Below are 27690 nucleotides of genomic sequence, written 5' to 3'. Positions count from 1 at the left end.
GCATAAATGCATGAGCAACTTTAAATGCTTTTAATTTTCAATCTCGCCCAGCAGAGGAGTAATTTGTCACTGTCAACATGGGAGACTAAAAGGATGGTGGAGGTGGGGGCGGAAGAGGGGGAACCAGAGGGAGCCAAGGACTCCACACCGAACTGAAATAAGAGAAAAATTCTGATTTACTAATTGACTGATGTGGAGCTTAGTTGAGTTGCCTTGAAGGTGTAAATAATTTCGTGTATAGTCAAGATGGCAACAAAAAGCAGAGAGTGCTGGGTGGATATGGAAAAGCACATTATACAATTTCTTCTCTCCGGGCCATACTTTTCTCTGCTAATTCTAATTTCCTGTCTTTTGCATTTCACTCCGTCTCTCTTAACGGGCGCAAGTTTGCTGTTTTAGCGCATAATCACCCATAATCAACTGGAAATTAAAAACAAAATCTGTTTTTTTTTCTTCTTATAAAGTCTTTGCCATCAAAGAAAAACAGGCTTCGCTGAAGGCTTTTCAGTAGGATAGCACACAATTATTCCTGCAGCTTACTCACACAAAAATTGGCTATTTAATTTTACATTTTATTTCCGTTCATTCAAGATGTGAGCGCAAAAACAAAAACGCACTCTAAACTGCAAACACTTATTTCTTCGTATTCAAACTGGCTTTAACCACTAAATTTAGCTGCAGGTGAAAACAAGCAGGAAAAATTAACAAGCGTTCTGTTTAAATGAGTAAAACCAATTACTCAAACATAATTAGTATTCGAAGGGAAAAGCAAAGGTGAGTGCAGCGTTATTGGTTGCTCATAAGGGAAGATCCTGGAGAACTGTGCCATGGCTGATGTCCTCATATTGATGAAGACACTGCTGCAGACAGAAGGCTTATCACATGTTTTACTTGCTAATTAAAACATTTTTTTATGTTTTTTGGTGGAGTTAGAAATAGTTATGTAAGGTAAAATAGGAACTATAAAATAAGAATTGCATCAAAGTCAGATTTATACTGTCTTGCAAAAGTATTCATGCCCCTCTTCAAATTTTGTCACCGTAGAGACAAAAAGTATTTTATCAAGATTTTATATGATAGACCAACAAAAATCAGTACACAATTGTGAACTAGCAAGAAAATTAAACATGATTTGTTTGTTATTGTTTTTTTGTTTCAATGGAAAAGCTGAATAGTGTGGTGTGCATTTAGCTACATTTTCAAGACCCCAATCAATATAAAATCCAGTGCAAATAATAGCATTTATAAATGACCTAATTATTAGTAAATGCAAGTGTGAAAGTTATTCTCAGTAACGTTACAGTTGGGCTGTGAAGGACTCAGGGGCTTATTAGAGGACAACCGGCATCAGAAAGGCAAAGAAAAACAGTAGGCAGGTCAGAGACAAAATTGTGGAGAATTTTGAAGCAGAATAAAGTTATTAAAACAGTCAAGCTTTAAACACCTAACAGAGCACTGTTCATTAAATGGTATGAAAAGGGAAAAAATGTGAACTCCTTTCTCTATGTAGGGTTAAACATAGTGGAGGCAACATTATGTTGTGGGAGTGCTTTTCCCAAGCAGGGAGCAGTGAACCTGGTCAAAGTTGGAGAGATGGATGGACCAAAATACAGGAACCTCCTGGAAGAAAATCTGTGAAGGACCTGAGACTGCATGGGACAGAGGTTCATCTTCCAGCAGCATAATGACTGTAAGCATACAGCCATGTGTTAAAATGGCCCCTGGCAACATCTAGATCTAAATCCAACAATCTGGCAAAATACAGACATTTCAGTTAACACAATCTCATCATATTTTCTAACTGATCTTGATCTAAATAAACAAAATAAATAAGAATGGTGTAAAAAGTTCATCCTTGAAATGTGTAAATATCCAAGAGAAGGACACAAATCACAAGCATCTATAATTGCAACAAGTGGTTCTACAAAATATTGACTCCAGGTAGAGGGCAGAACACATATGGACAAAACATATTTCAGATTTTATTTGTAAAACATTTGAAATCCATTTATCATTTAACTTTTACTTCATAGTAATGCACCACTTTGGGTTAGTCAGCGGTCTACATTAAACATTTTGGTTGTGGAATTAAAAATTCAGAAAAAAAATGTTAAAGAAGTATGAACACTTGTGCAAGGTGAAGGTAACAATTGATGAAAAGATACACTCACACTATTTATTCTCTCGTTGCAAACAAAGGTGAAGAAATTGTAAAAAAGAAAAAAGAAAAAAAAGATAATTAAATTGTAAACATTTCTATTCAACCACACTGTTAACACAGATCTACTGTGAAGCAATAACCAAGTACAAAAATCAAAAGAGAAATATAAAAACTTAATATGAAAATACAAAAACCTAATTCAGTTTTGTCACTTAAATGCAATAATGCATTTATCTTAATTTTACAATATTGTTTTGTATTGAAATCTACCAAATCCTTCTCTGCATTTAATCCTTAAACCTTTACAAAGCAGAACTGGATGGGCATAATGGCAATTTATGCTGCCATGACATACAAAAGATATGTCTCACATGTATGATGTCACGATCCATGTTATTTTATGGCCTGAAGTTTCCGTTTGTAAAATTTCAAAGGTGTAGATTTACGTAGGATCGTATTCTGACTTGCCAGCAGTTGTCGCAGTAGAGAGAAGGTTGATGAGAAGAGTGATCCATTTCTGTTAAGCTAACACTGCCCCCCAGCGTTCACTCAGGGATTTAAAACTGAGAAGCTCAGCGGAACCGTCTCTTAACAGAATCAGACACACAGAGACATAAATGAAGAAGGACCTCTACTGGTTGAAAGATGTACACACGAAGTTCATGATGTTATTGTAATAAAGTGACATTTTCTTTCATGTTTTGGGGCTTTACCAATTAACAAATGTGAGTGTTTAAGTTAAACCCAGCCTGGCGAATCCACATCCCCTATGCAGATAGACAAGCCATCTGTAGTTTGGACATTTAATTTACATATTAACTTGTGGATGTCTTGACTCTTCATGGGCAGGATCTCAGAGAACCTCAGTATCATGTCTTTGCTTTTTGCCATTGATGTTGTTCTGTTGTTGACTTAACACTGTTTTCAGTGTACACTTTAGTGGCTAGCAGCAGCGTGTGCGAGAGACAGAATGATATTCAGCTCATCCTCTGGGTAAAGGGTCAATCTGAGCTTCAGGTAAAGGAGTTAACTTAGGGACGTGCTGTGGTGGCATAGGGGATGGCGCAACCCCCATTTAGAGGCCTTGAGTCCTCGACGCGGGTTTGATTCCCGGACCCGGCTGGCATTTGTCGCATGTCTTCCCCCCTCTACTTCCCCCTTTCCTGTCAGCCTGCTGTCAAAAGGACACTAGAGTCCACAAAAGAACAATAATATTTGAATTTATTGAATAAATGTAACAATATTAGAAAGAATAATCTAAATAACATGTGTTTGTATTCAGCCTTTTTTTATTTATTTTGATACACCTAATTAAAATCCTGTGCATCTAGTTGGTGGTACAAATTCCTAGTAATTATAGAGTCCCATTGTGGACAATGTAAACTTAGAGTACATACAGCTGTGATAACCCTAGGAGAGCTGTGAAGAGCCGCAGATTAAGTGAGAGGATCAGTTTATAGGAAAATTGTAGTCTCATCCACAATTGATTAAATTAAAAATAAAGTCACTGCTGAAATAAAGCCACAAAAAGCCTTGCTTGGATCTTGCTGGGGACCCTGTAAACGTGTGTTGTCGAAAGAGAAGATCAACACTTTTTGACTGACAAGCACAATGTGAGGCAAGGAGGAAAAGCAACACTGTATGTCTTTCTAAATAAACCATCCGCACTACGAAAACAGTGGTGGAAGCATAATGCTGTGGTGATGTTTTTCTTTTGAATAAAGGACCAAATGTATCAACTTTTATCACAGGAAACCCCAAGAAAAAGGTTGCAGTTGTAACAACACAGCAAAATATGAGTTGAGGACTTTTGCAAGACGCTGTATATTACACCTTCAAAGAAATATTACAAAAGATATTATGGAATATTTATCGAGGACAAGCCAAAGGTAAGCCGCAAATAGTTTATTTCCTGTGTCTCCAAAATATGAAAAGTAAAATACTTTATCATTTATGATGAAAACTGTAAGATATAGGGTAAACATGGATCTGGATGTCCATACAGACCTAAAATTTATCTTATTCAATGTCATATCTTCTCTTACGTGACACTATTTTTTATAAGACTATCAAATTAATTTTGCTACTCCATGCAGTCACAGATAATACGCTGTAGATGGCACTGTTGCATCATTAACTTCCAAGCACTCAAAATAAAAAAAACCAGAAACACAAAAACAGATCCTTTCAGACTTTCAGAATAAAATATTTTATTTGAAGCACTTTGTTTTCACTGATAGACACTATCCAAAAGCTCATTTGATAGCCCACTTCAAATGCCACAAACAGGAACCTATTTTCCAGTCCATCATACTAGATTTAGTCTTGCCAATTCATACAAGGAGCTCAAACAATACATAACCCAGCTAGGAAAATAACAAAAACCACATCATTTTGTTACTTTTACAATCACAAACCAATCTATTCCAGTAATATACCAGCATTAGCTTTCATAAAAACACTCAGTGTTATTGCAGCAGCAATGAAATATTGGAGACAGAAAGAAATGAAAGAAATTTAGAGAAAAACATGTGTTAATGTGCACAGACACAAGAGCATGACTTATCGGCATCAAAAGACAAAGGTATTTTTGTATGTGGAACCAGTGAAGGCAATGGATTGACTGTTCAGTAGCCCTAGGATATTGGTGTACCTTTGAACTGAAAGGCCTGTACCAGCAATGTGAAAGCAGCCAGGAAAAGCCTCTACAGAGAAGAAAATATGGAGCTGAGTTTGTAAGGCTCAAGCTCTTTCAAAAAAGGGCTATGGCTTTTGTAAGTCACAGAAGATTCAAGATATTGTTAGTTTTTAATTCTGTTGACCCACTCGAGTTCACTATAAGCAAAATATTGAGTTCTGAATGTAAAAATAAGTCACATCTACTTTACTGTGCTTTGATTATGAAATTATTGATTCATAATGGGTTAAATGTTTACTTAAAATCTGTTTTTGAGAAATATTTAACTTCCCTCAGTCACATTCCACCATTAATTAAAGATAATTCTCAAGAGATCTACCTGTGATTTGTAACTCATTTGCATAGAGCCTGCTTTTGCATCATTCATAAAGCACACCTACACTGTTTTAAAACAGTTTTCAGTTAAACACTCATCATTTGTCACCGTAATAACATATCAGATACATATTCTATATAATGGGTATTCTAAATACAAAAGTGCAACAAACAAATGTGAACATAAAAGTAATAATAATAATAATAATAATAACAATAATAATAATAACAATAATAACTTTCATCATGTCATTTTCTACAGACACAAATACTGTTGCATTTATTAAACATTGTAAAAGAAAGTTTCCTTTTAAGGCTTGACCTTGTAAATGCAATAAACCACCATGCAAATACGCACATTCCATTGCAAGCAGGCAATGAGACACCAAGATATAAAGCTGACATTGAAGAGAGTATGGTAGGTCTTCTACTTATTGCAGTTTTTACTAAACCATGATAAATGTGTTATTCTGGATCTCCCTCCCACATGAACACTTCCACTCACATATTATGTGACTTTTTCAGGCTTTTCAGGCAAACTGAGGACAAAAGGAAAAAGGACACCCTTCGCCTCCAGAGGTGCCTTCAGTGCCTCCTCGACAAAGTAGGCGTTCTCCTCCTCCACCACAAACTGCAGAGTCTGGCTTTTGTTCACACAGTAGATGCAGTTCCCTATAACGGCACACCTGAATGGTAAATGACTGCCTGGCCTTTGTGATGCACAGTCGTGCCACATTTTCACAATAGTGTTGTACTTGAAGACATTGATCCCCTGCTCTCGGTTCACGTCAAAGCGATAGATGAAGCTTTTCAGTGCCACCATGTCGCTAGATTTCTTCCTGCTGTTGTTGTAGGGGCACTCCTGCCACTCATCCCTCTTTGGGTCATATTTGAGCAGACGGTAGAATAGGGAGCCACCCGAAACGTAGAGCTCTCCACTGCAGGTGGTGGCTTCATGGGCCACAGCAAAGGCTCCCTTGGGTAGGGGAGCAATCATCGTCCAGCGGTCCATTCGAGGATCATATTTCTCTACTGTGAACAAACATTCCCCTCCAATGGCATACAGGCTGCCATCCATAGATACAAGCTTTAGTTGTGCACGTGCCTGATTCAAGGGTCTAATCTCAGCCCAGCGATTGGTTATTGGGTTGTAGCAAAAGACCTTATCTGACACTTTGCCCTTGTCCCCATAGCCACTTATCCCACCTGCCACAAACAGGTAATTGTGCATGGTGCAAATACCGCAGCCTTTAATGTTTATGTCTTCTGGCATCACAGTCAAAGGTCGCCAGTCATTTTCAGCTTCACTAAAACAGTAAATCATATGGCTCTCCTCTGAAGACCCAACAGACAAAGGACTCTGTGGTCGGCTGCCACAGCGGCTTGGTGGCCGGCTACCAACTCGATCAAATACGTCATTTACCTCTGCAACCATTAAGGTCTTTCTCCCCTCCATTCTCTTCTTCAAGACTAGATCCCTTTCAGACCCAGTAAGGCGTCCATAGACAGCAGGATCCTTGAGGATCTGAAGGAAATTGTCGCTCATGAATCTATATGCAGTCTCTTTCAGTTCACTAAGTCGTTGTTTCTTGGCAATGGTCAGAATCTCATAGCAATTCTCCGATGTGATCTGCTCAGACATGGAATCCATGGCAGCCTGAACAGCACAGGGGATCTGCAGGATTTTAGCTCCTGTGATGACGTCAACCACATTGTCCTTACTAACACTGATCTGGGAGGTGTAGATATAGTCAATCAGTGTAGACAAAGTCTTATAACTCATGCCCTTCACTTTCAAAATGTTCCGCGACAGACGTGCTTTGAAGTAGTCACTCTTCTCCGCAAGGACGGACTTGTGAGCATTGATAGTCTGTCCACCAACTTCAATGACTAAATCAGGTTCTTTTTTAGGCTGTGTGCCATCAGCTTCAAGACTGCTATCACCGCAGTCTTTCGGTTTTAGAACTGACCGATCAATTTTCTGTTTTGTTTGATTCCCAGGGGAATCTAGACTAAAAGATACTTTTGCTCTTGCTCCATTGCGGAGTTCATCACTTGTGCTATTTTGGTGCAGGCCAGCAATGTGATTGGGCTCAGCAGAGTCAACATGAGGAGAGTTATTTGGGTTTCCCATATCTGTAGAAAGCTGATCAACTTTAGGGATGTAGGAGCTGCTTCCTTTTGCATGATCACAGTGGTTATTCTCTATTGGTCTTCCATCAAGCAGGTACTCCTGCCCAAACACCGGAGGAGCACTGAAGTCTGGGTCGTCCTGCAAGAGCACCTGGACGAAACCTGGACATACATTCCTATTTTTGTCAGTGAGTGTGACAAGGTCAGGGTTCATGGTGTGGATGATGGCATCAGCCTCCACAGTGATTGTTCCTCCTTCCTGTCTGTGACCCTCGTTCATATCACTTAGCTCAGGCAGCGTCTTCAACGGCCATGGTGACGGATCAGACAAACTATTTGGTCTGTTCTTCTCTCTTACTCTAAAGAAAAAGGGGAAAAAAAATAGTAAGCCAAAAATAGAAGCAATGGTAGGTGCTGTGAGAATGTATTTGGTATCTTAGATTTGTTTTATTTCAGTTTTATCATCACACTGACATGTTCAGATCAAATAAATTTTAACACCAACAAAGACTGAGAAAATATAGAATGTAGTTTTCAAGTCACGATTTAATTCATTAAAGAAGCAAACACTATCCAAACCAAGCTGGTCTTCTTGGGTAAAGAATGCAGTTCATAGTTCCATTAGATACAGAAAATTGTCCATGTCCTAAAATAGAAAAGAAAGCCTAAACCAGGGGTCTCAAACTCCAGTCCTCGAGGTCCGCAGTCCTGCAGTTTTTAGATGTGGCACAGGTACAAAACACTGGAATGAAATGGCTTAATTACCTCCACCTTGTGTAGACCAGTTCTCCAGAGCCTTAATTATTCTATTCAGGTGTGGTGCAGCAGAGGCACATCTAAAGGTTGCAGGACTGCGGCCCTCGAGGACTGGAGTTTGAGACCCCTGGCCTAAACCATCATTCTACAGCTACCATGTTTGATTATAGGCATGATGTTATTTTTCTGAAATGCTGTGTTACATTTGCAATGGGATACACAATTCCCATTGTAATGTCTTGGGGAACACATTATATTTTTTGACCAACAAGATATAAGCCTTTTGTGTCAGCTGTAGTTTTCACCTAGGAGGTCTGAAATGGATGCCACTGTTGCCTAGTATTATTTTTTTTTTAATTGTTAAATCAAGAACATTCAGCTTAAGTGAGACAAGTAAGATCAGCAGTGCTCCAGCTGATGTTCTGGGCTTATTCACCAACTGGATAGGTGATTGATGAATTGACAAAGAAATCTGGTAGGCTGGCAACTTCTGGGAAAATTAATCTCCATCATGTTTTCTCCATTTGTGAATAATGGCTTCCTGGGGCTCCAAAGCCATAGAAATGGCTTTGTTATGCTTTCCAGACTAATAGCTGTCAAATACTTTGTTTTTCATTTGTTCTTGAACTTCACTGACTGTGAGCAAAACATGCTGCTTTTTGAGATCAGTTTGTCTACTTTATGCTGTCAGAGTGGCTTCATTTCAACAAAGTTTTGATTCTACACTTGTTAGAACAATCAGGATTTATCTTTGTGCAAATATAGGGCCAAATGGATTTGGATGACTCCCTACTTTAAAATTAGATTTAAACGTCCTTTCTTCAAGTGACTAAAATAATGTTTTATGATATTACAACTCGTTTAATAATTTGAAACATTTAAGTGTTAAGACGTAAGAGGAGGAATGCTTTTTTTCCCCCTACAGCGCTGCAAAGGCGTCTTCATTCTCTAAGAGCCGCCCTTTCTCTATAAAATAACCCCATAAATCTGAAATCTAGATTATTTTACATCAGAAATTAGCGGTTATAAAGCACTGAAATGCAATCGCAAACCAGACATGCGACAGTAACGACGATGAAATGAAGCAGTTCCAAAACACATCCTGAACATACTGGCATAATTACTCTGTCCCTTATATATGTGGTAATCTGGAGTCAATTAGAACGCATGCGCAAATTCAGTTGACTCGGTAGTAGTATAAACCTGAAATATAGACGGCCTACATATATGTACCCTATATAGATTTTTTTTTACTTAAAGGTTATAATGTATTCTACTGTCATGGCGCTGATATTAAGATAATGAAGATTTAATACATATGAGAGAGGAAAAATAATGATTACTGATCACGATGAATCAAGAGTATGGGTGTAAATCCATTAAATATAAACTGACCTACCTATGATCCGTCGCTTTGAAACAGGTCGGCACCAGCAGCGTCTCTGGTAGCCTCTCCACAAAGATGAGTTACGTAAGGCGGCACGGATGAAGCAGCCACTCGGTGCTCCCCTGAATGAGTTTACTTTCACAGTCGGGTTATCCCTTCCGTTCAGGATTTATCTAGATCTCCCGTCTACTCATAGAACTGGTGCATTTCCCCAGATCCCAGACTCAGCCGGGGCTCCGTAGTAAAAAGGAAAAAAAGGCGAAGCGATTAAAGACCAGCTCCAGGTCGCACCTCCTCCTCATCAACATCGCCGTGCCATTTCTTCAACAAGCTCTGAGCTGCTGCGCACGTCAATCGTCCTGTTTTTTTTTTTTTTTTTTTTTTTGTCTCCTCCTAAAAACGATAGTTAATTTTCTCTCGCACACCTCCAGGTTGGACAGTGGGTTTTATTTGCTTTTTTAAAGCGTTGATAGGAATGAGGTGGCGATTATTGATCTTAACTCCGCCCTCTTCAGACGGTATTAACCCCACAGTCAACAGGGCGAAGCTCTCCATCTGCGGCGCGCACTGTGGAGGCGTCCAAGAGATGCGACATTCCATTACGCATCTAATCTGTCATGGACACCACAGTAACTGAGGAAAATTATGGGTTACCGTCCTATCCATTTATTTATTTTTTTAAGGAATATTAAACCCAATTTATTTCATATCAAAAAGTGAAACTTATTTTATAAAAGTTTGTTACACATTAATTTATTTCAAGTATTAGGTTGATAAATTTAAATTAATATTGTTTTTAGAACATAAAGAATTTAGTTTAATAGAATTTTTGCAGACATATGATGGTCTACACAAAACCTTGCTGGTGATTGATGACTTTATACAGATTACCAGCAGAGTGTGACTAAGAAGGATAAGCCAAAATACCTCATTGCTAAAGAAGTTGGCCATTCAGAGCCCCTATTCAAGAATACTCATGGAACGTTGAGTGGAATAAATAAGTGTAAGAGATGCACAGGCAACAGGGAGTGGAGAGGCACAGAGTCTGAGTTGCAGTGTTAAGTTTCCAAGGTTGGACATTTACGGGAGAAGGCATCATGTCCTCTGCTGGTGTTATGTTTTATTAAGTTCAGACTTAGAAGTCTGAACCTATTGTCAAGAAGATGTTGAGTGATAACGCTAGTGATGCAGTTGAGTTACAGCCAACTATTAAAGCAACCTGGGTTTCTTTCACACCTCAGTAGAGCTACACGTTGCATCAATCCACTTATGCAAAAAAGCGCTGAATTAGTATTACTGTAAGTGACTATACTCTATACAATTCATAGACGTATTTTCAGTTGGGTGGCATTTATGGACTAAGTGCCACCAGATAAAAATCCTCTTTTTTTGATCATTTGATATTCTAAATGTTCAGGAAACTGAACTTTGGAAATTATCATGAAGCTTACAGCTCAAGGCAACACAGACCTTACTTAATTACAATATTATAAGTTTTGTGAAAAATATTTGCTTCAGCACAAATTATTGAGGATAAACATCTCAAGACAGCAAGAGCTTCAAAAATAAAGGCATCCAGAGTCCATAATAAGGCACCCTCATTGAAAACACCTTAACAACTGGCCTTCAGATATAAAAATAGAGGAGCCACCGAGAAAGCATCACACAACTATTAGGCCTGTGAGATTAGAGGGCATGAAGAAAATGAGCCTTAATGTCAGAAGCTGAGAACAAAGGCTTGTCGAATGCTGATATGGGCACACAGACTTTCATCCTGGAAATCTCAGTGTTGGAAGGAAAACCAAAAAAAGCCTTCCAGTCTCTGAAATGCCAGGCAAACTAATAACCGGGTGAGTCTTTTGGTTCACTGAGAATGAATTAGCGCAGTGTTTTCTCATGTCCACCCTAGAAAACTATGATATGCCCCAGCAGTTTGTGTTGGCTTGGGCTGCAGTGTGGGGCTGATTCCAGCTTGAAATGATATTTTTGGTCAAAACAGATAATTTAAGGAAACATGGTTGTTGTGCAACCTTCGATGTGGGCGTTGAGAGAAAGGAAGCCTTGACCTGCTTCTGTTGCGAAGCAGGAGAAATCCGGGAAGAGCCATATCAGACTGAGTTCCTGCGGCCCCCTCAGGCACATTGCTAGTCTTGGCATGTACTGATTGCTGCACACAAGCACAGTAGAGTACAAGGCTGGCGTGAGTGAAGAAGAAAAGCAATACTGACCCTCTGTTTAGGTCTTTGTTTATCTCTTAATTCAACCAGCTTGCCAACACTCCTCACGTTTTAACAAGAATGAATGCAAACAAAATGTATTATTACAGTGCATAATGGAGGGATATTCTCAAAGCTGTTTAAAGACAACTTCAGAAAAGCACCAAAGTTTGCTTAATAAAACACTGTTTATAGAACTGTTAATATACATAGGTACATACAAGTGTTTTCAAAGTATAAATCCTTTTATAATTTTTTAAATATATGGGAAACAAACATGCATTATGGCAGAAAAAAAGAGAAACCTTCTTGGTAATAACATGTCCTCTGTGAACAGAAACCTGGCCCGCCAGGGATGCTCAGATGCCTTCTTATAAAAATTCAACCATCAGAACTTTGCTTATTTGTATAAATCCCTTTACAGAAAAGTCAAAGTACTCTCAGCTCATACACCTAATCCTGATTCATTACACTTCAGATTTACAACTCTGATCCTGATGATAATCCATGCTGAGGCTTTCAAAGCTCTGCTCTTACCTTGCATACCCTCCCAGCCCCAGTCATTACTTAACCCTTACCTTTCAACACTGATTTAAATACTGCAGTCTAGCCCACACACCCGAGAAAATTAACACGACTTAGCCACATTACAGATAAACAACAAACACAATATAAAATTAGAGACTTTTCAGGTTTTTTCCAAGATAATTTCCGTTTTATACAGTGCAGTGCCTTGCAGAAGTATTGTACTTGTACTTTTTCCACATTTTGTCTTATTACAACCACTAACTTCATCGTCTTTTACTCAAACTGCTCAGTCCATCATTCAAAGATGGAAAGAGTGAGGCACAGCAGCAAATTTAGCAAGACATTGCCTTCAACCAAAATCGTCTCTGGAGGAGGTGCAGTGATCCAGAACTCAATGAGATAAACTGTTGATAGAACTGTTAGTAGCGAACTTCACAAATGTTACCGTTCTGGAAAAGCGATAAGAAGCTAGAAAACCATTATTGCAGGAAAACCATAAAAAGTACCCTCTACAGTTTGCAACAATCTGTAAGGCACGCACCAAAACCTAACCTTCCATCCCACCAAAGTATATGAGGAGGCAAAAACCGACTCTGTGCATCAGACTAAATACACAGAGCAAAATACTTAAAAGTGGCACAAAGGTTCACCTTCCAGCAGGACAATGAACCTAAACATGGAGTCAGAGCTATAATGAAATGGCTTAAATTGATTAGGACATTTATGTACTAGAATGACATAATAAAAGGCAGACTCAAAAAAATTCTCCAAACTGTGTCAAGAATTGGAAAGTGCAAATCACAGATTTGCACTTTCCAATTACCTTCCAATCAGACAGAGCTTGAACTTCTTTGCAAATAAAAACTGATAAGTTCCAGTCTCTAGATGTTAAAAACTGGCAGGTTTGAACCACTAGAGACTTGCAGCTGTAACTGAAGAGAATTTCATTAATGAAAGATGTTGAATCCCCATACTTTGTGTTGGTCTATTGTCAAGTAATTCAATTAAATACATTGAAGTGTGTGGTTTTTAAGTGGCAACATGTGAAAAAAGTTTCAGGGGTATACATACTGTTGCGAGGCACAGTAGATTTTTTGACCCATTTGTAGGAGTTGTTTGCATAAGTGATTAAGTGATTTGACTAAGAACCCATTTACAAGGCTGAAATATCTTGGTAATATAGCAGAAGGTACACATTTTGGTATAAAATAGGCCATTAAGTTGGTGTGATTGATCCAAAATACTTGGTGAAATGTTAGTAGACATCACTGGAGGACCTTATGCAGATAATTTGGTTCAACATGAAAAAGAACAAAAACATAAAAAGAAAATATGAGAAAGATTTTGTGAAGCTTTCAGGTATTTAGACTAACATCATTGGGGTTTTGGTGTCACATGTTCAGCAATGGTATTTGCCAGATCATGATGGTGGAGGTGTTGTCCTCATGGCGAGACTGTTTGGTCTTTTTGTTGACTCTACGGTGGCCCAGGCCTCCAGACACAACTAGCAGAGAGCTGACATCCATCTTGCTGGAGCGGCGCCCCCTTTGGTGATGGGCGGGGTCATGAAGTAAGTCGTACAACGCCCCGTCCTCTGGGCCATGCTCCAGGGAAACTTGGGAGGGAGCTAAGGAACCACAGGAAGAAGAGGACAGAGAGTCCTGAAGAGCCATGGTGGTACAGCCTGCCTCTCCCAGCCACACACCCCGTCCCTGAGGAGGACTGGAGGCTGTGTCTGACACGGGCTGGGTGCTGTCTGCGTCCACAGACTCTATCTGTTGGAGTGAGGAGGAAGGAGTGGAAGATGGCAGGCTAGACGACCAGTTACGCACCGCCGTAGCCATGGTGAGGAACTTGACGGGCCCATTGTGTGCATGTAATGACACCATTCCTCGTCCTAAAGAATTAAAGTAAAAAAAAAAAAAAAAAAAACATCAATTGTGGTGTATTAACAAGCTTTGTGTTCAAGTACTTACATAAAAAACAATACAGCGTGCAAACAAGAGTTTATGAGAAAAAAAGCCTACCAAAACAAATCGTACTGGTTTAATCTTCACCATTATCCTTGCTGTGCTCTACTTTCTACAATGCTCTTGAGCAGGAAAGAATACCAAGAGACAATCCCCTTGTATTTCAAGTAGTTCATGACGCCAAGCACTGTGCCAAGGTTCCTATGACTTGGGAGAGAAAAGGAGCCGCACTCTCACATAACCTCTGCCATGTGTATCAGCAGGTAGTATGAGCTTTTTCTTTTTACATGCTGGAACTCAGTCTTATCTGACTAAAGGACATGGCTTTAAAGTCCCATTAGCAACTAGAAAACTCCACATACTTAAAGTTGCTTAGTAAGGACATGGAATGAATTCTAAACATCCAGTTGGTAAGGAAACAGCGTCTAACGGGAGTTATGTAGACATGGTTACCCAAGACGCCACTCTTTGATGTAGTTATCCAACAGTGAACTCTCCAGATTTGCTTCAACTTCCTGTATAATGTGTGCATTACAAGACAAACAGATCTTCTTCCAACCTTCTGGTCAGTGGGGACTAGACTGAAGTTGGTCTTTGTGTGTTGTTGGTGCTTAACTACAACAAGAGATGGATTACTAATTTGAAGTTTTAAGACTCTTTGAATCAAGAGCTGTAGTTACAGTTATCAGGTAGAAATTGTTAGGGGAATCAGTGAGAATTACTTAATATGTAAATTTTCTCTCAGTGAGTAACTACTCTAATTGGGTTTTTCAAAATGCAAGCATTGCTTTCATCTACTGCGGTAAAAACACATTTCAAAACTTTTTACACATCTTTATCAGTCAAACTTCTTTTATAGAACAGATGTCACTCAAAGTGTTATACTTATACAAGTTACATGAATAAATGTAACTTGACAGTTACATTTATTCATACATAAAATGGTAGGCTCTAAATTATTACTTCATTCTATATTACTTTCTGAAATCTTTGTATCATTCTTCTTGTCCATTTCCAAGATGATGTGAGTGAATGTAAATTAAAACCCAAATCTTGCACTCATCTTTGCAGCCCTGCTTGCATTTTAAGAAACATAAATGCACTTTAGTTGTATGTTACCTGTTACTTTGGGGATTCCTTGTAGTCTGGGGACAGAAAGCGCCACAGTCACTCCCAAGTTGGTTCCTACTAGTAACAAACCATGGCAAACCAGCAGACTGCTCACAGAGACTCTCTGGTTTCCTGCAGAAAAAGCAAAACAATTTATTCTTACATCAATTAAAGTGTTTCTATAGTAAATTCAATGATATTTGCATAAAAGAAGCAAGGCCTTGGCAAACACAGCCTCCTACATGGAGTGTATCCTGGAAAAATGAGAAAAACTGCACGATTAATGGTTCACTTCACCAGAATAGAGGGAAAGGCTTTGTTTTACAATGTGGCAGCATTTTCTGCAGCCATGATGTTCAAAGCTTGCGTGTCTCCAGGGCAACGTGAAGAGGAGTGTGGATAAAAGCAGCCCTTTTCAAGCGCCTGAACAAAGAAAAATGCAGCATTATGGCCAGCTTTGAGTCAAGCAAACAAACACAAAAAGTGTTATGTAACAGGCTGAGTGAAGCGTAATGCTGTAATTAAGGAAGAAGCTCTGCCTCTATTCAGAAAACTTATGGCTATTACAGCAGGACAAGCCGACATGACCTTTTTTTTTTCTCTCCTCTTCAGAAAAATCACTGAAGCCTGGTCGGATGGTAAGAGCTGCGATTGTTAAGCTAACGACACCTTTCAGCTAGGAGGGCAGTAAAATCAGCCTGTTGGCAGTTCTTTTTAAATACGTGCAACTCTGGCCATTCAAAGCATAAAATGTTTCATGGAAGCTTTCTCACGCTACAAATGTTTCATTAATAGCTGAATATTTTTATCATATTTGTGTGGATGCAAAAAAATGTCTTACATTTTGCTAAAACAGTCTCTTCAGTGTCTCCTTTGTGGGAGGCGAGACTGCCATGAGTCATTACTCCTGTAACAGCTTGACTTGAATTTCCTCCCTCAAAGTAATCCTCTTGGGCTTTTGGAAAAATTACTGCCGGTCCTCCCTACCCCCGCTTCTCTAGAGCTGACCCCATCTATGGGGCACACACGCCAGGCTGCCATACTTCTTAAATTCCTGCCAGATAGGCAGGCTGGTAGAGTTTAACACTAACATCTTGCCCACATGTGCTTCTAATGAGGGATCAGAGTCGGGAGAAACACAGACTCCTGGTCAGAGGCCTTGCTCAACTTCCTCCTTTCATAATATTTGGAGTTCCCCACCCAGAGGGTGAACTAAAATAAACCCTATGAGAGCATCAACACAGGCCGGCTCAGGACCCGATCCTGCACGAGAGAACCTCTTTGATCCGCACTAAGACCTGACAATCAGCAGCAGGAGGGAGGAGTAGAATTCAAAAATTACAAAAACACGCTCCATCAGCCATTCAGTCGGTCCAGAAATACCTCGGATCAGCACATTGTGAGTAATCGCCTATTGCTGGACCTGTGACCCAAAACCTTTTCTGACACATGCACACAAAAATTTTTGGGTTACGTTGTTTACCCAAAATAATGAGTTTATGCTGCTGGAACAACAATTTGAGTAGTTTAAACCAGATTGAGTCAAAAATAAATTGTCACCGAGTTTGTTGGGTTGGGAACTGTTTTATATCAGTGTCCAATTGGCCCCTACACCAATAGATAGTACAATTTTATACACCAGTTGCCATTTTGTCTAGTTCTACTTTTATTATCTGATAAATTACATACATGCATTAAGTATGTAGTAGTTCACACAAAAAATTGCTGTAAAACGATTGCAGTATAAAATTTAAACTTGAGGGTGAATTTAAGCAGAAAATCAGAGGAACTTCAATGTTATAAATTTATTTTTTGCAAGAAACATGTTAAATCAGTACAGCTGGAGTCATAAGTGACCATTTTGTCAGAGCATTGACAGGTCTAGTTATAGGTGAGTATTCACTTTTTATCCAGCACTGTCCCACCCGATCTGTCCCTTAATCTCAGAGTCAGTGAACAATATTTTCATCAATGTGTGTTACATGTGGTTTAAGATGCTTGCAATATTAGTGGTGCACAAACAAAGAAACATATGGATGAGTTATTTACCAGCCCCCTGATATTTGTCTCCCATTAGACCATGCATGGCTGCATATTTAGGTCACACAGCACAAGACAATGGCAGACCCACACCACTGCAGCCAGTCAGCTATCTTCTTTGAGACATCATCACAGAGCAATCTGCTGTAATGGTGGACTATCATCTGCAGTTTGTTGGGCTCTCTTTAAAAGTATTACTCCTAACTTGACTTTAATTAGTACACCTTTTCCTTCTTCTGTAATGACATGGTTGTCTTGATGCAAATTGCTTGTCCTGATTTATTTAAAGTGTTCAGTGGCACCATCAAATGATTGCTGTTGCAGCTTATTAGCAAATCTGTGGGAATGTTGCCTGGATAAGGAGCCTCTGTCTGTTCAGGAGTGACTGGTCGAACTGCTCTGACATGCATGAACACGAGTAAGAGAACTCCATCCCAAAGCTCCTCCTTGATTCAACACTGCACCATTGATAAAGGCAGTCACACTGAGGGCAACACCCCATGCTTTTCCGCCTTTTGTAGAAATAATATTGCTGAATCAGCAGTGGTCTTGGGGGTGCCGAGAAGCCATAATCACATTAAGTCTTCTTACAAACTGGAGAATTATACCTCAGTGTAATGTAATGCTTCGCTATCTTCTTTATAAACAGATGATGTTATTCCGCCTCTGTGAATAAACACCAATGTAGGGAGGGGAGTCAACCACCACTCTTTCCTTCTAACACACAGATTGCAGTCAAACCATGCAGTCCAGTTTGGCTTGAAGTTCCAGTTACGTCAGAATTTATGCAGAGGCAGCATGATTTTTGGTCTTGCTCTGTTCCTAAGGAGCCAGCAGTGTAGCACAAATAACAGGAAATGACAAAAAGCCAGACAAGAGTCTAGAGTACTTTTGTTTTGGTAAAATATCCCAAATTATTGCAGCTCAACCTTGCTTTAGACTTCCATATAGACTGACAGTCTCAAATTCCTATATCACTATCAGAGGAAATGGCACTGCCCAGAAGATGAAGGTTTTCATGTGTGTCAGCTTGTCCTAGAAGCAACTTCCTGTGGGTACATGGATACCATTAACCAACAAAGACGGTGAGCTCCCTCAACTAATCGGTTTTATCACCCACATCTCTCACACAAAGAGCACTTCCACTTATTAGTCTAAGTAGTGGACATTATATGGAGGCTCAAACACAGTACAAACTCAAGGCAGCATGTCAGCTTCTAGCCACGAGGGCCATCCTCAGAGATGGTGCCTATTATCATGATTCCACAAGGAATAATTTGCTGACATGGATACAGAAATACTGAGTGGATGGTTTGAAGTTTTTAAACCTAAAAGCTCTAGTCCTGCTCTTTAACAACACATAAAAGATCATTTAAAATTCCTCACTACTTGTGAAATTATTCTCCCAATGCACACAAATCTGAATACATCTGATGCACAGACTAAAGATACACCAAAAAAACATTGAAACTGAAAATCCAACATTGTTTTTGGTCAGTGAATGCACCATTCAGAGTGCTACCAGGTCAAGCTGATGCAAACACTCATTAGTGAGGAAGCTGTTACTAAGTAGCTAAGACTTACTTAGCTACTCTCAGCAATGAGGAGGTGTTTAAAAATGTTTAAGAAAAAAGTAAAAACAGAACATTGCGACTTTGCCTCCGATCCCAATCTAGATAATTAATGATCAACTATAACAGAAGGGTTTCTTGTGGTATATGTATAATAAAAGTACAAAATGATTTAACACTCAGGAAATTAGTGGTTTTTAATCCCAAATATTAACTAGGACATAGTTGTTCCTTTTGAATGGATTGTGTAGAAATTGATACTTATAGTTCAGAAAAAGTAATCTCAATTAGCTCCAATCAGTAACAGGTCAGAGCTTTAGGGAATTGGTGATCGGAAACTGACACAATCTGTGATCAATGCATCCCCAGTGAAGAGGGATGGAAAAACAAGAAATGACTAAAAGCAGCTACAACTGCACCCACAACACCAGCAATGCTCTTTGGCTTAGTGTTTTTGGGTCATACTGACACAAAGCAGCACATTACAAGATCCAGCGCAGGAGGTCACTGTTGTTTTCAGACACAACACAAGTGATGTAAACCTAATGTTTCAGTTTAAGCTTGGAAACTCTCCTGAATACATAATCATTTATTATAAGGAAACTATTAATAGAGACGTTCAGATACAATGGTGGTGCTGAGAGACATATGTGAAAACTGCTTGGGTTGAATTCAGTCTTTTTTGGCAGAAACTCCATGCTACTCCCAAAGTCAATGTAACTTGGGTGTTCTTCTATAAAGGCCATAAAATAAATATTTGCTCTCCACAATAAAAACCTATCTGGATTCAAATCTTCAATGAGCCATGGCTCATTTGTTCAGATAGCACAGCTTGTTAATGACAGGTTTACAGTTGCACCACCTTAGTCAATCACTGACTAAGAGTTGAGCCTTTATCACAGAATATTTTAAAGTAAAGGCAACTGCTCTACAAAGAGTAAAAACAAAACAATGTTCCCAGAGTTCTTGCTTTTACTACTATTGCTTTAAACTTTATGCATTTGTCAACCTGTCAAAGGTAATAAAAACCCTAGAAACTTTTATATTTGGGTTTTGAGTCTCTCAATTAATTCCAAAATAGGCTCTTACAAGCCCAACGTCTTCACAGCTTTATATTTTGTTCATCCAGCACTTTTTAAATGTCACATTTTTTATCAGGTTACTTTTAGACAGTTTTAAGATAGCAGAATCTATCTTCATCCTGAAAGATAAAGCTTACCATTAACATTAGAGAATTGGACAGAAGTGTAAAAAAATCAAATCAAATAAAAAAAGTTGTTTTGATGCGAGTCAGTTGATACCTGGGTGATGATTTGGGTAACTCCATCAAAATGTGAGAACAAAGTCTCCATCACTGAGTGCAGAGACATATTTCAATTATATTAGATGAAGAAAAAGAAGCTGAAACAACTATCCTTTACTTTCCAATTTTAGACTATGTTTGATCTTTGTTACGCATATAAATTACTGAGTAACAGCAGAAATCAAAGAGGTAATCCTATAAAAGACTTTAGACAGAGCAATATATTCCTTCCCAATTTCCAGACCACACAACAAAGTGAAAACTGGTGAGATTGGCAAACAATACTCTGATATCAGTGTAAATCAATCCAATAAAAACAGGAGTACAAAACCTGTTAACTTTAGCTTTTTTCTGCAAAGGAAAAATTTATGCCACAAGTTAAGTCAGGTGAATATAAATATTTTGCTTCTGTGGTAAGCCTGGCTAATCAGTAATGTAAATTCAACTTTTTGTATGAGTACAGCAGTGATACTACAGGATTCCTTCCTAAACCAGGAAAGGAGTTCAGGAAGAAGTGTTTGATCTCTACATGAAAACAAGAAATCTTTAAAACTTAAAATAAATATTTAGTGTTTTAAAAAAGAGGCGTAAAGTTTATCAAGAAACAAAACATATACTTCATTTCTCTAATTTTATGTTTTAGAAAAATTTTAATTTAGGTCTACACTACAGACTTACCAGGCAGGATATTGTTGACGGTTGTGGCGATGTTTATGTCCTGCAGGTGTTCCAAGGTCTCAGTGTGGAAGAGGCGTACAGTTGAACCGGAGCTGAATCCGATCCAAATGCCCACTCCGGCCACCACCATGTGAGACACCACCATGCCCTCTTCCTGGTGGGCCTCCAGCTGCCTCTAGATGATGGAGACAGACAAAGTGATGATATTTTGCCCTAAGATTCACAAATTAAGACTGAATAATCTCACCTTTTCATTACTTTGAAATTGAATTAAACCAAAAAGGATTGTTAGTGCCTTGTCTTATGTTGTGAATTGCCTTTATGCAGTCAGACTGAATTGGATTGGACATGTAGCTATATAGACTAATAGGGAAGCTACATAATCCAGAAGATCAGAAATATATATATATATATATATATATATATATATATATATATATATATATATATATATATATATATATACATATATATATATATATATATATATATATATATATATATATATATATATATATATATATATATATATATATATATATATATAGCTAAATACTTGTATGATACAATAACCGTCACAAGCTTTAATTCCTACTCATTAAAAGGAAAAAAAAAAACAGTGGCACAAATACTAGAATCTGCTGACAATTATTTGCACAATTCCCCTTAACCAGTACAATAACACTTATCCTATCACCTTTCATAAGGTTGCCTCTTTTATACTAGTGTAACTTCTCAGGCTATGATAGTCATACATGTCCGAAAGTAGTAGGTTTAAAAGTATTTAGAGCAATGGAGCCATTAAGGACACTAATGGGGCCATTAAGGACATTTATAGTCTCTGGTCAAACCCTCCTTTCAATTCACACCGTTTGGCTCTCTGGTGCTCGACAATCCAAACATGTCTCTACTGTTGCCATGGGAATGGTTTTGGTCACATGCCCCAAGGTGTGAATAGTTGTAAAAATGCCTGAAGAGATAAGGCCAGGCTTAACTTTCTATGTTTGAACAAAGAAACTTGTGGCCATTAGTTTTTCACGTTTCACACAGATGGCTTCTTTTAGCCCACACTTTCCTGTCCAACATGTGTGCATTAGTAAATTCAAACAAGAGTCCCAATTGTCTTTGGGATATAAATGAACTGCTGAGTCTTGACCCAGTGACTTTGCTCTTCTGTGCTGGGCCATTCTTTTGTGTGGATGCTGTTTAGCTTCTCCATTATAGAGGTCTGAACATTCCTCGCTGCACTGGACTATTCATACTAGACTGATGAGTATCTGACTGGGGTGTTTCAGCTTTGAGGTGAACCAATTTCTGTTTGGGTGTTGCTAAATTTAAAACACACCAGTGAATTTCTTCAGTTTCTTGGATACTCAGGTCACATATGGAAAGACAATACTCATAAGTCTCCCCCGCATTTTAGCAGGGTGCTAATAAATGTGAAAGGCCCTGTATGTGTGAGGTGTTTGGAGAGCATTTATTTGTATTGTTAAATTTTTGCACATTCTTGTTGAATGTGCGTAATGAACACAATGCAACCCTCCTAAGCCTTGCTTAGACTAGATCCAACCTGGCAATGTCTGCGGCTGTTATGTCTGCACACAAATGTGCTTCAGAGTCAAATAAAAAAAAACAAAAAAACTCAGTTTTCAAATATTTCAAAACATTTGGACAGACCAGGTGGTGGATTTATTTGATCACATTTTCAGAACTGTCTTTTTTTAATCCACGAAGTTAGACACAAACAACTTCAGATAATATTGAACGTTTTTGATTTTGTGTGTAGAGACCTGTAGCAGCTGTTAGCATGACTACATATTACATAATCTCAAATGCTGCTCAACATGTGGGTGGATTCAAACTTGGAAATAAAGAATCTATGTAGAAGAATTTTGAAGCAGACAAAAGCTGATGGTAGAAAATCTGGATGACCTACATTTTATCTTTCCAACACTAGTTCCATGTGCTTAATGACATGGAGACTTTTTTGTCTCTGCTGCTTTGTCCTCCTTTCTGTCTGACTTTTAATTAATACTCTGGACTAACTGTAAGTCCTATGTGAAGAAAAGAGAGCTAACAAGCAGGTGGTTTGACATAATAAGCTTAATGAGGCTAAACCCATTATAAGCGAGTGCATGTCACAAGATTGTTACTATTCCTGGACCCACAGCAGGTGCTCCCATTACACAAACCCATCCGGGACAAACACAAAATGGCATATTCCGAGATTTTCAGGGAAAATTTTAGAAGGGAAAAATGGCTGCTTAACGTGCGTATTTCCTCCTTCTGGAATTTATGATCTTACTTACTGTCCCTATCTTATCTTGAGAGACTCATCCTTCTTATATTCATAAAATAGATATGGAAATGATTTTTTGCTCCAGCTTGATTGCTGTTTGATTTACATAAGAGAGATGGGAGAGATGGACAGATAAGCAGATATCTCAAACCCAATTTATCTTTCAAATCACCAAGTCTATGAAGAAAAGATTGTTTATTGAACTACCCACACAGGATTCTGGTTGAGACACATACCTCCACACAGTGTGTGTGTGTGCTGATGATGAAAACCTGTCCACCTGAAGAGGCCCAGAGGTGATCCTCTACAGCCAGTACGGCCTTAACTGGAAGGACTCCAAGTTTCAGTAACTTGGGCTTCTCACAACTCCAAGAACCATCTGGGAAAGGACACAACATAGCTTATTTAGAACATTGTGGATTTATTCAACATATATGAAAAATATAAAAACTAAAAAAAGTATTAAAAAACCCCATCTTTTTCAATTTTAAAAATCCTTTTTCTAGACAAATATCTTGATTTTTCCTGCAGTCTACAGAGAATCAACTGAATTTTATTACCTAAAAGTTCCACATGCCATGAAACAACTTAAGTCAGCTATTAAGTGCCAAGATGCCAAAGTTCAAGTTGCAAAATGATGCTTATCATGTGTGATCAGATAAATATATCTAGAAATACATGATATATAAATACAATCAAGTACTTTTAAATGATTAATTATTGTATCACATCATAGTGTAAGTTCATATTTATTTAATAATAAGAGTATAATAATTATGTAAATATTTGATTTTATTTTAATAGTCCTATGTTGCAACAAGTCATAAATTTGTTTTGTCAACCTTAAACACAGCTATGGAGTAAATGACTTGTCAGCAGTTGACTTGTTACATTTTAGCCAATCAGATGTTAGATTCCATTTGAATAATCATAATGGACTATAGCACAGGAAATGTGAGAAAATAAGTTTTACACAACAATTTACAATTTTAAAAGATGAATTGAACATTTTATTGTTTATCATATTATCAATCCCTTCATATAAATATAAACCAAAAATGATAATTCTATTTAGTTTATCATAATAAAAAATATAATTTGGAATTTTTGCACTTTTGGATATTAATAACTGGCCATTTCACTATTTTTTATTTAGTTTTTGTACCCAGACCAAGATCAGCTTCATTCATAGTTTCATCTATTATACTTTAAAATCTTGATTGGATTACACTACAGTAATTACCAACTATATAAATCAGAATTTAGGATACACAATCCGTTTATTTTGTTTGTAAAATTCCAACAAACATAGGCATCTTGTTTGGCATCTAAACCAGATTTAATTTTGGAACTATGTTGAGTTAAAAAAAACATGATCGAGGCAAAAATAAGAAGTGAAATGTAATACATTTATATTTTCTGGAGAATTTCTTTACAGGAAGTTGTTCAAATCAAATTCTAAATTGCTTCAGACATTTCAAAGCTATACAATAACCCTGTATTTAAAGAATCCACTTCTATTAGGATCTTTTAAATGACTGACTAAGAAGATGGGTATGCACAGTGCATAAACAATGCAGTAACAGTATATCCATCTTTATAAATGTCATCTGTAAAGGTTACCTGCATTTATAACTCTGCTAATGTTTGATAAGTGGCCATTGATGGTTTTCACAGAGCTTCACTATGAATATAGATGGGCTGTTAAGCCTTAGTCAGAGCCAAGCTGTATCCCACATGCACCTCCTACACACTGTGTTCTGCATGTGCCTGGGTACAGGGTAGCTGCAATAAAAACACCCCGCTGCCTGCAGTAGCTTTAGAAATGTACTTGTGAATGCAGTCATAAAATGGAAAGAAAGTGAGCACAACAGACATAGATCACATTCCTTTGGCTACTCTAGACCATCAGCTGATTGAGACTTTGGTAAAATATTTGTTTACAATCAAGGCACAAAGATGGAAAAGTAGTGAAATATTTTTTTTCAGAAATACAGCAATAATCTGTATAATCTGTGCATATAGCTCCCATATTTATATTTAGTCTTGTACACCTGTAAATAAATATGTATATCCTGTATAGCACTTCTGGATAGATGCAAACTACATTTCGTTGCTTGTACTTGTGACAGTGCAATGACAATAAAGTTGAATTCTATTCTATTCTATTCTAATTGCTAAACAAGCCAGAAGGGATTTGCTCGGAATCAATATTGGAACAATGGCACAGTGTAGGTAAATTTCTAAAAATAAATAAATAAAAAAAATGTTGCACAGAAAACAAAAAGGAGCAGTAGTGAAAAAAACCAAGACAGAAGTGCCAGCTTTCAGGCTTACATAAGTCCTCTCAGCTGAAGTGTATCTGCCCACATCTTTTACTTGTTGAACTGTTTCATTCCTTCATGTCATTGTCGGCTATACAAAAAAAGAGGATGGTTGCAAGCAGACAACTAAATAGAAATGCCACAAGCAATAAAGATTTTTATTCTCTCTAGGAAAAATGAGATATTACAGGTCGGCTGCACACAAAGAAACCAAGCTCATGATGTGAGTTTCTTACTGCGGCGTCCGCCCAATGCTGAATCACTGCCTCCCCCCTTTCTCAATTTCTCACACAGTCCTTCATTTGGGAAACAGCAAACATGGCAGAATGAGGTTGCCAGCTTCAGAAACACTGCATCAACAGCAGAGTCACATTTCCCATACAGCTTCAGAAGCTCAGCAGCACCGTAGGAATTAGAAAGCCCGTCTGTTCAGCTGTTCTGATATCCGGAGGTTTTGAAGATAGACTTCAAGGAATATGATCGGATTCTATACTCAGCAAGATAAATGATGCATCTGGTTAAAATGTAAACAATACAGACATTTACAAAACATACACGCTGAAATGTTTTCAGGATGAATCAATTTTAGTATTAAGCATCATATTCCAGACATGGTGTGAGAATTTTTAATGGTGTAAAAAAAAACCTTCAACTATTCAGGACCAAGATTTGCATCTGGTAAGAAAATAGTCCCATATACTACACAGCTGTCTGGTAACCAGTAGGACTAAAGAGAGGAAAAAAAAAACACCTCTCATATTCACCCAAACAAGGAACCATCCAAAAACATTCCAGAATAGTTGCACACTGATAATTTCTTCTAAGCAAAGTGCAGTTGAATAGGAAAAAAAAGGTCTGTAGGCAATCATCCATATTCATCTGTCTGTCTTTGCTTTCCAAGCTCTTGTGCAGCAAAATCTTTTTGACAGTGCAGCTTTGCAAAAGTGATGATCTACTTTTAAACTTATCCATTTTGCCAGGTTAGAGAATTCAAGACACATTCAAAAGTTTGCAAGGTAGAGTACGGTAATAACAATGACCTAAATGGCTTACAACAGTCGAAATACACAATTGTGAAGAAATTCAGATTCAGTTGTCAAATTTGGGAAAAAAAGAAAAAAAAAATAGCATATTTCTACTCATAGCACAATCCTAGACACACATTGTCTACACCACTATGACAGCTGATGACAGATGGGACAAAACGGAGAATGTGAAAATATGTGGGAAGAGTTTGGCTGAGTGTAAGGCGTCTGTACTCAGAAGCAAAGGAGGAAAAACATTATACAGGTCAGAGTTAATATAGCGGCTTCACCTAGACAACCAAGCAAATGGAAACAGGGCTTAAACACACAGAAGAGAAAACCCCTGACCTCAAGCTACACCCAGAGCTGCTGACTTACACACCTAACATACATATTCATAGACATCGAGTTGTAAAACATCAAAGTTTGTCAGTAAAGTATCCAAGTTTGAAAAGAAATTCAACCAGATATAGGGCTGTGGCAGAACTTCACAATGCTATGACCGAGTTGATTTTACTGGCTATTGTGTTTGCGAACTTTATTTATTTGCAGATTTGAAAAAGAAGAAAAATAAAGCTTTAAAAACTTAAAAGTACTTCTGCAATATTTAAGAAACACACCTTGTGATCTGGAGTAAATGGCGACGGCACCACTAACCAGGCCAGCATACAGACAGGGTTTTTTATAGACCAGGCTGGTGACTGTGGACTTGTCTGGGGTGAAGAAATGTTGCAGACGTATTTTCTTGGACCGCTGGGTGCTCTTATACACAATGATACTAAACAGAATGTGTAGAAAAAGAATTAGAGCAAAACTACTTCAATATACATATTTGTAAGGAAAAACAAAGCGATTCAATTAGGTGTATTTGAATTGTTGGGAGAATTTCTACATTCTCAGATGATTTTCCATGTAAGGGTGTGTATTAGTACCTGCCCTCCTCCATGCCTAAGCAGACAGTGGGGGTATCACTGGCCTTTGCAGGGGGAGCGAAATTGCTTTCTGAAAGCTTTTCACCGTCCTCCTTAAGTTGCTCTGTTGGGACATAAGCCATGCAAAGGATTCGGGACTCCACATTGAAACACTCCGTCACTTTAGGGCTGGAGTTCTGCATGGCCACTATAGCAATTTGACCCATCTGGTTGGTGCAACTTGCAACCTGAGTGTTCAACAGAA

General features: G+C 38.1%; 2 protein-coding genes across 3 annotated transcripts in view; both read right to left on the bottom strand.

Moving 5' to 3' along the window:
* Positions 1–4308: 4308 nt before the first annotated feature.
* Positions 4309–9976, bottom strand: LOC122846354 (kelch repeat and BTB domain-containing protein 11). 2 transcript variants are annotated; one of them, XM_044143253.1, is made up of 2 exons: positions 9459–9976; positions 4309–7666 (listed from the first exon to the last, which is right to left on the bottom strand). In XM_044143253.1, exon 2 carries the CDS (start codon positions 7585–7587, stop codon positions 5683–5685), a length of 1905 nt encoding a protein of 634 aa, XP_043999188.1. In that variant the 5' UTR covers positions 7588–7666; positions 9459–9976; the 3' UTR covers positions 4309–5682. The 2 variants fall into 2 exon arrangements, with proteins under 2 accessions (XP_043999188.1, XP_043999187.1); XM_044143252.1 differs by having other exon boundaries at positions 4310–7666; positions 9463–9976.
* Positions 9977–11717: 1741 nt separating this feature from the next.
* The window catches only part of arhgef10 (Rho guanine nucleotide exchange factor (GEF) 10), a 44827-nt gene continuing 28854 nt past the window's right edge, over positions 11718–27690 (bottom strand). The window contains exons 18-23 of the mRNA XM_044143696.1: positions 27447–27673; positions 27135–27292; positions 23402–23544; positions 20867–21041; positions 15284–15406; positions 11718–14091 (exon numbers count right to left, since the gene is read on the bottom strand). Coding sequence (XP_043999631.1) covers positions 13586–14091; positions 15284–15406; positions 20867–21041; positions 23402–23544; positions 27135–27292; positions 27447–27673 — 1332 coding nt within the window. The 3' untranslated portion in view covers positions 11718–13585. The remainder of the gene's footprint in view (positions 14092–15283; positions 15407–20866; positions 21042–23401; positions 23545–27134; positions 27293–27446; positions 27674–27690) is intronic.

This window comes from Gambusia affinis, linkage group LG16, assembly GCF_019740435.1.
Source record: "Gambusia affinis linkage group LG16, SWU_Gaff_1.0, whole genome shotgun sequence".
Lineage (NCBI taxonomy): Eukaryota > Metazoa > Chordata > Actinopteri > Cyprinodontiformes > Poeciliidae > Gambusia > Gambusia affinis.
The sequence above is the reverse complement of the archived record's forward strand: the minus strand, read 5'-3'. Positions and strand labels throughout refer to the sequence as shown.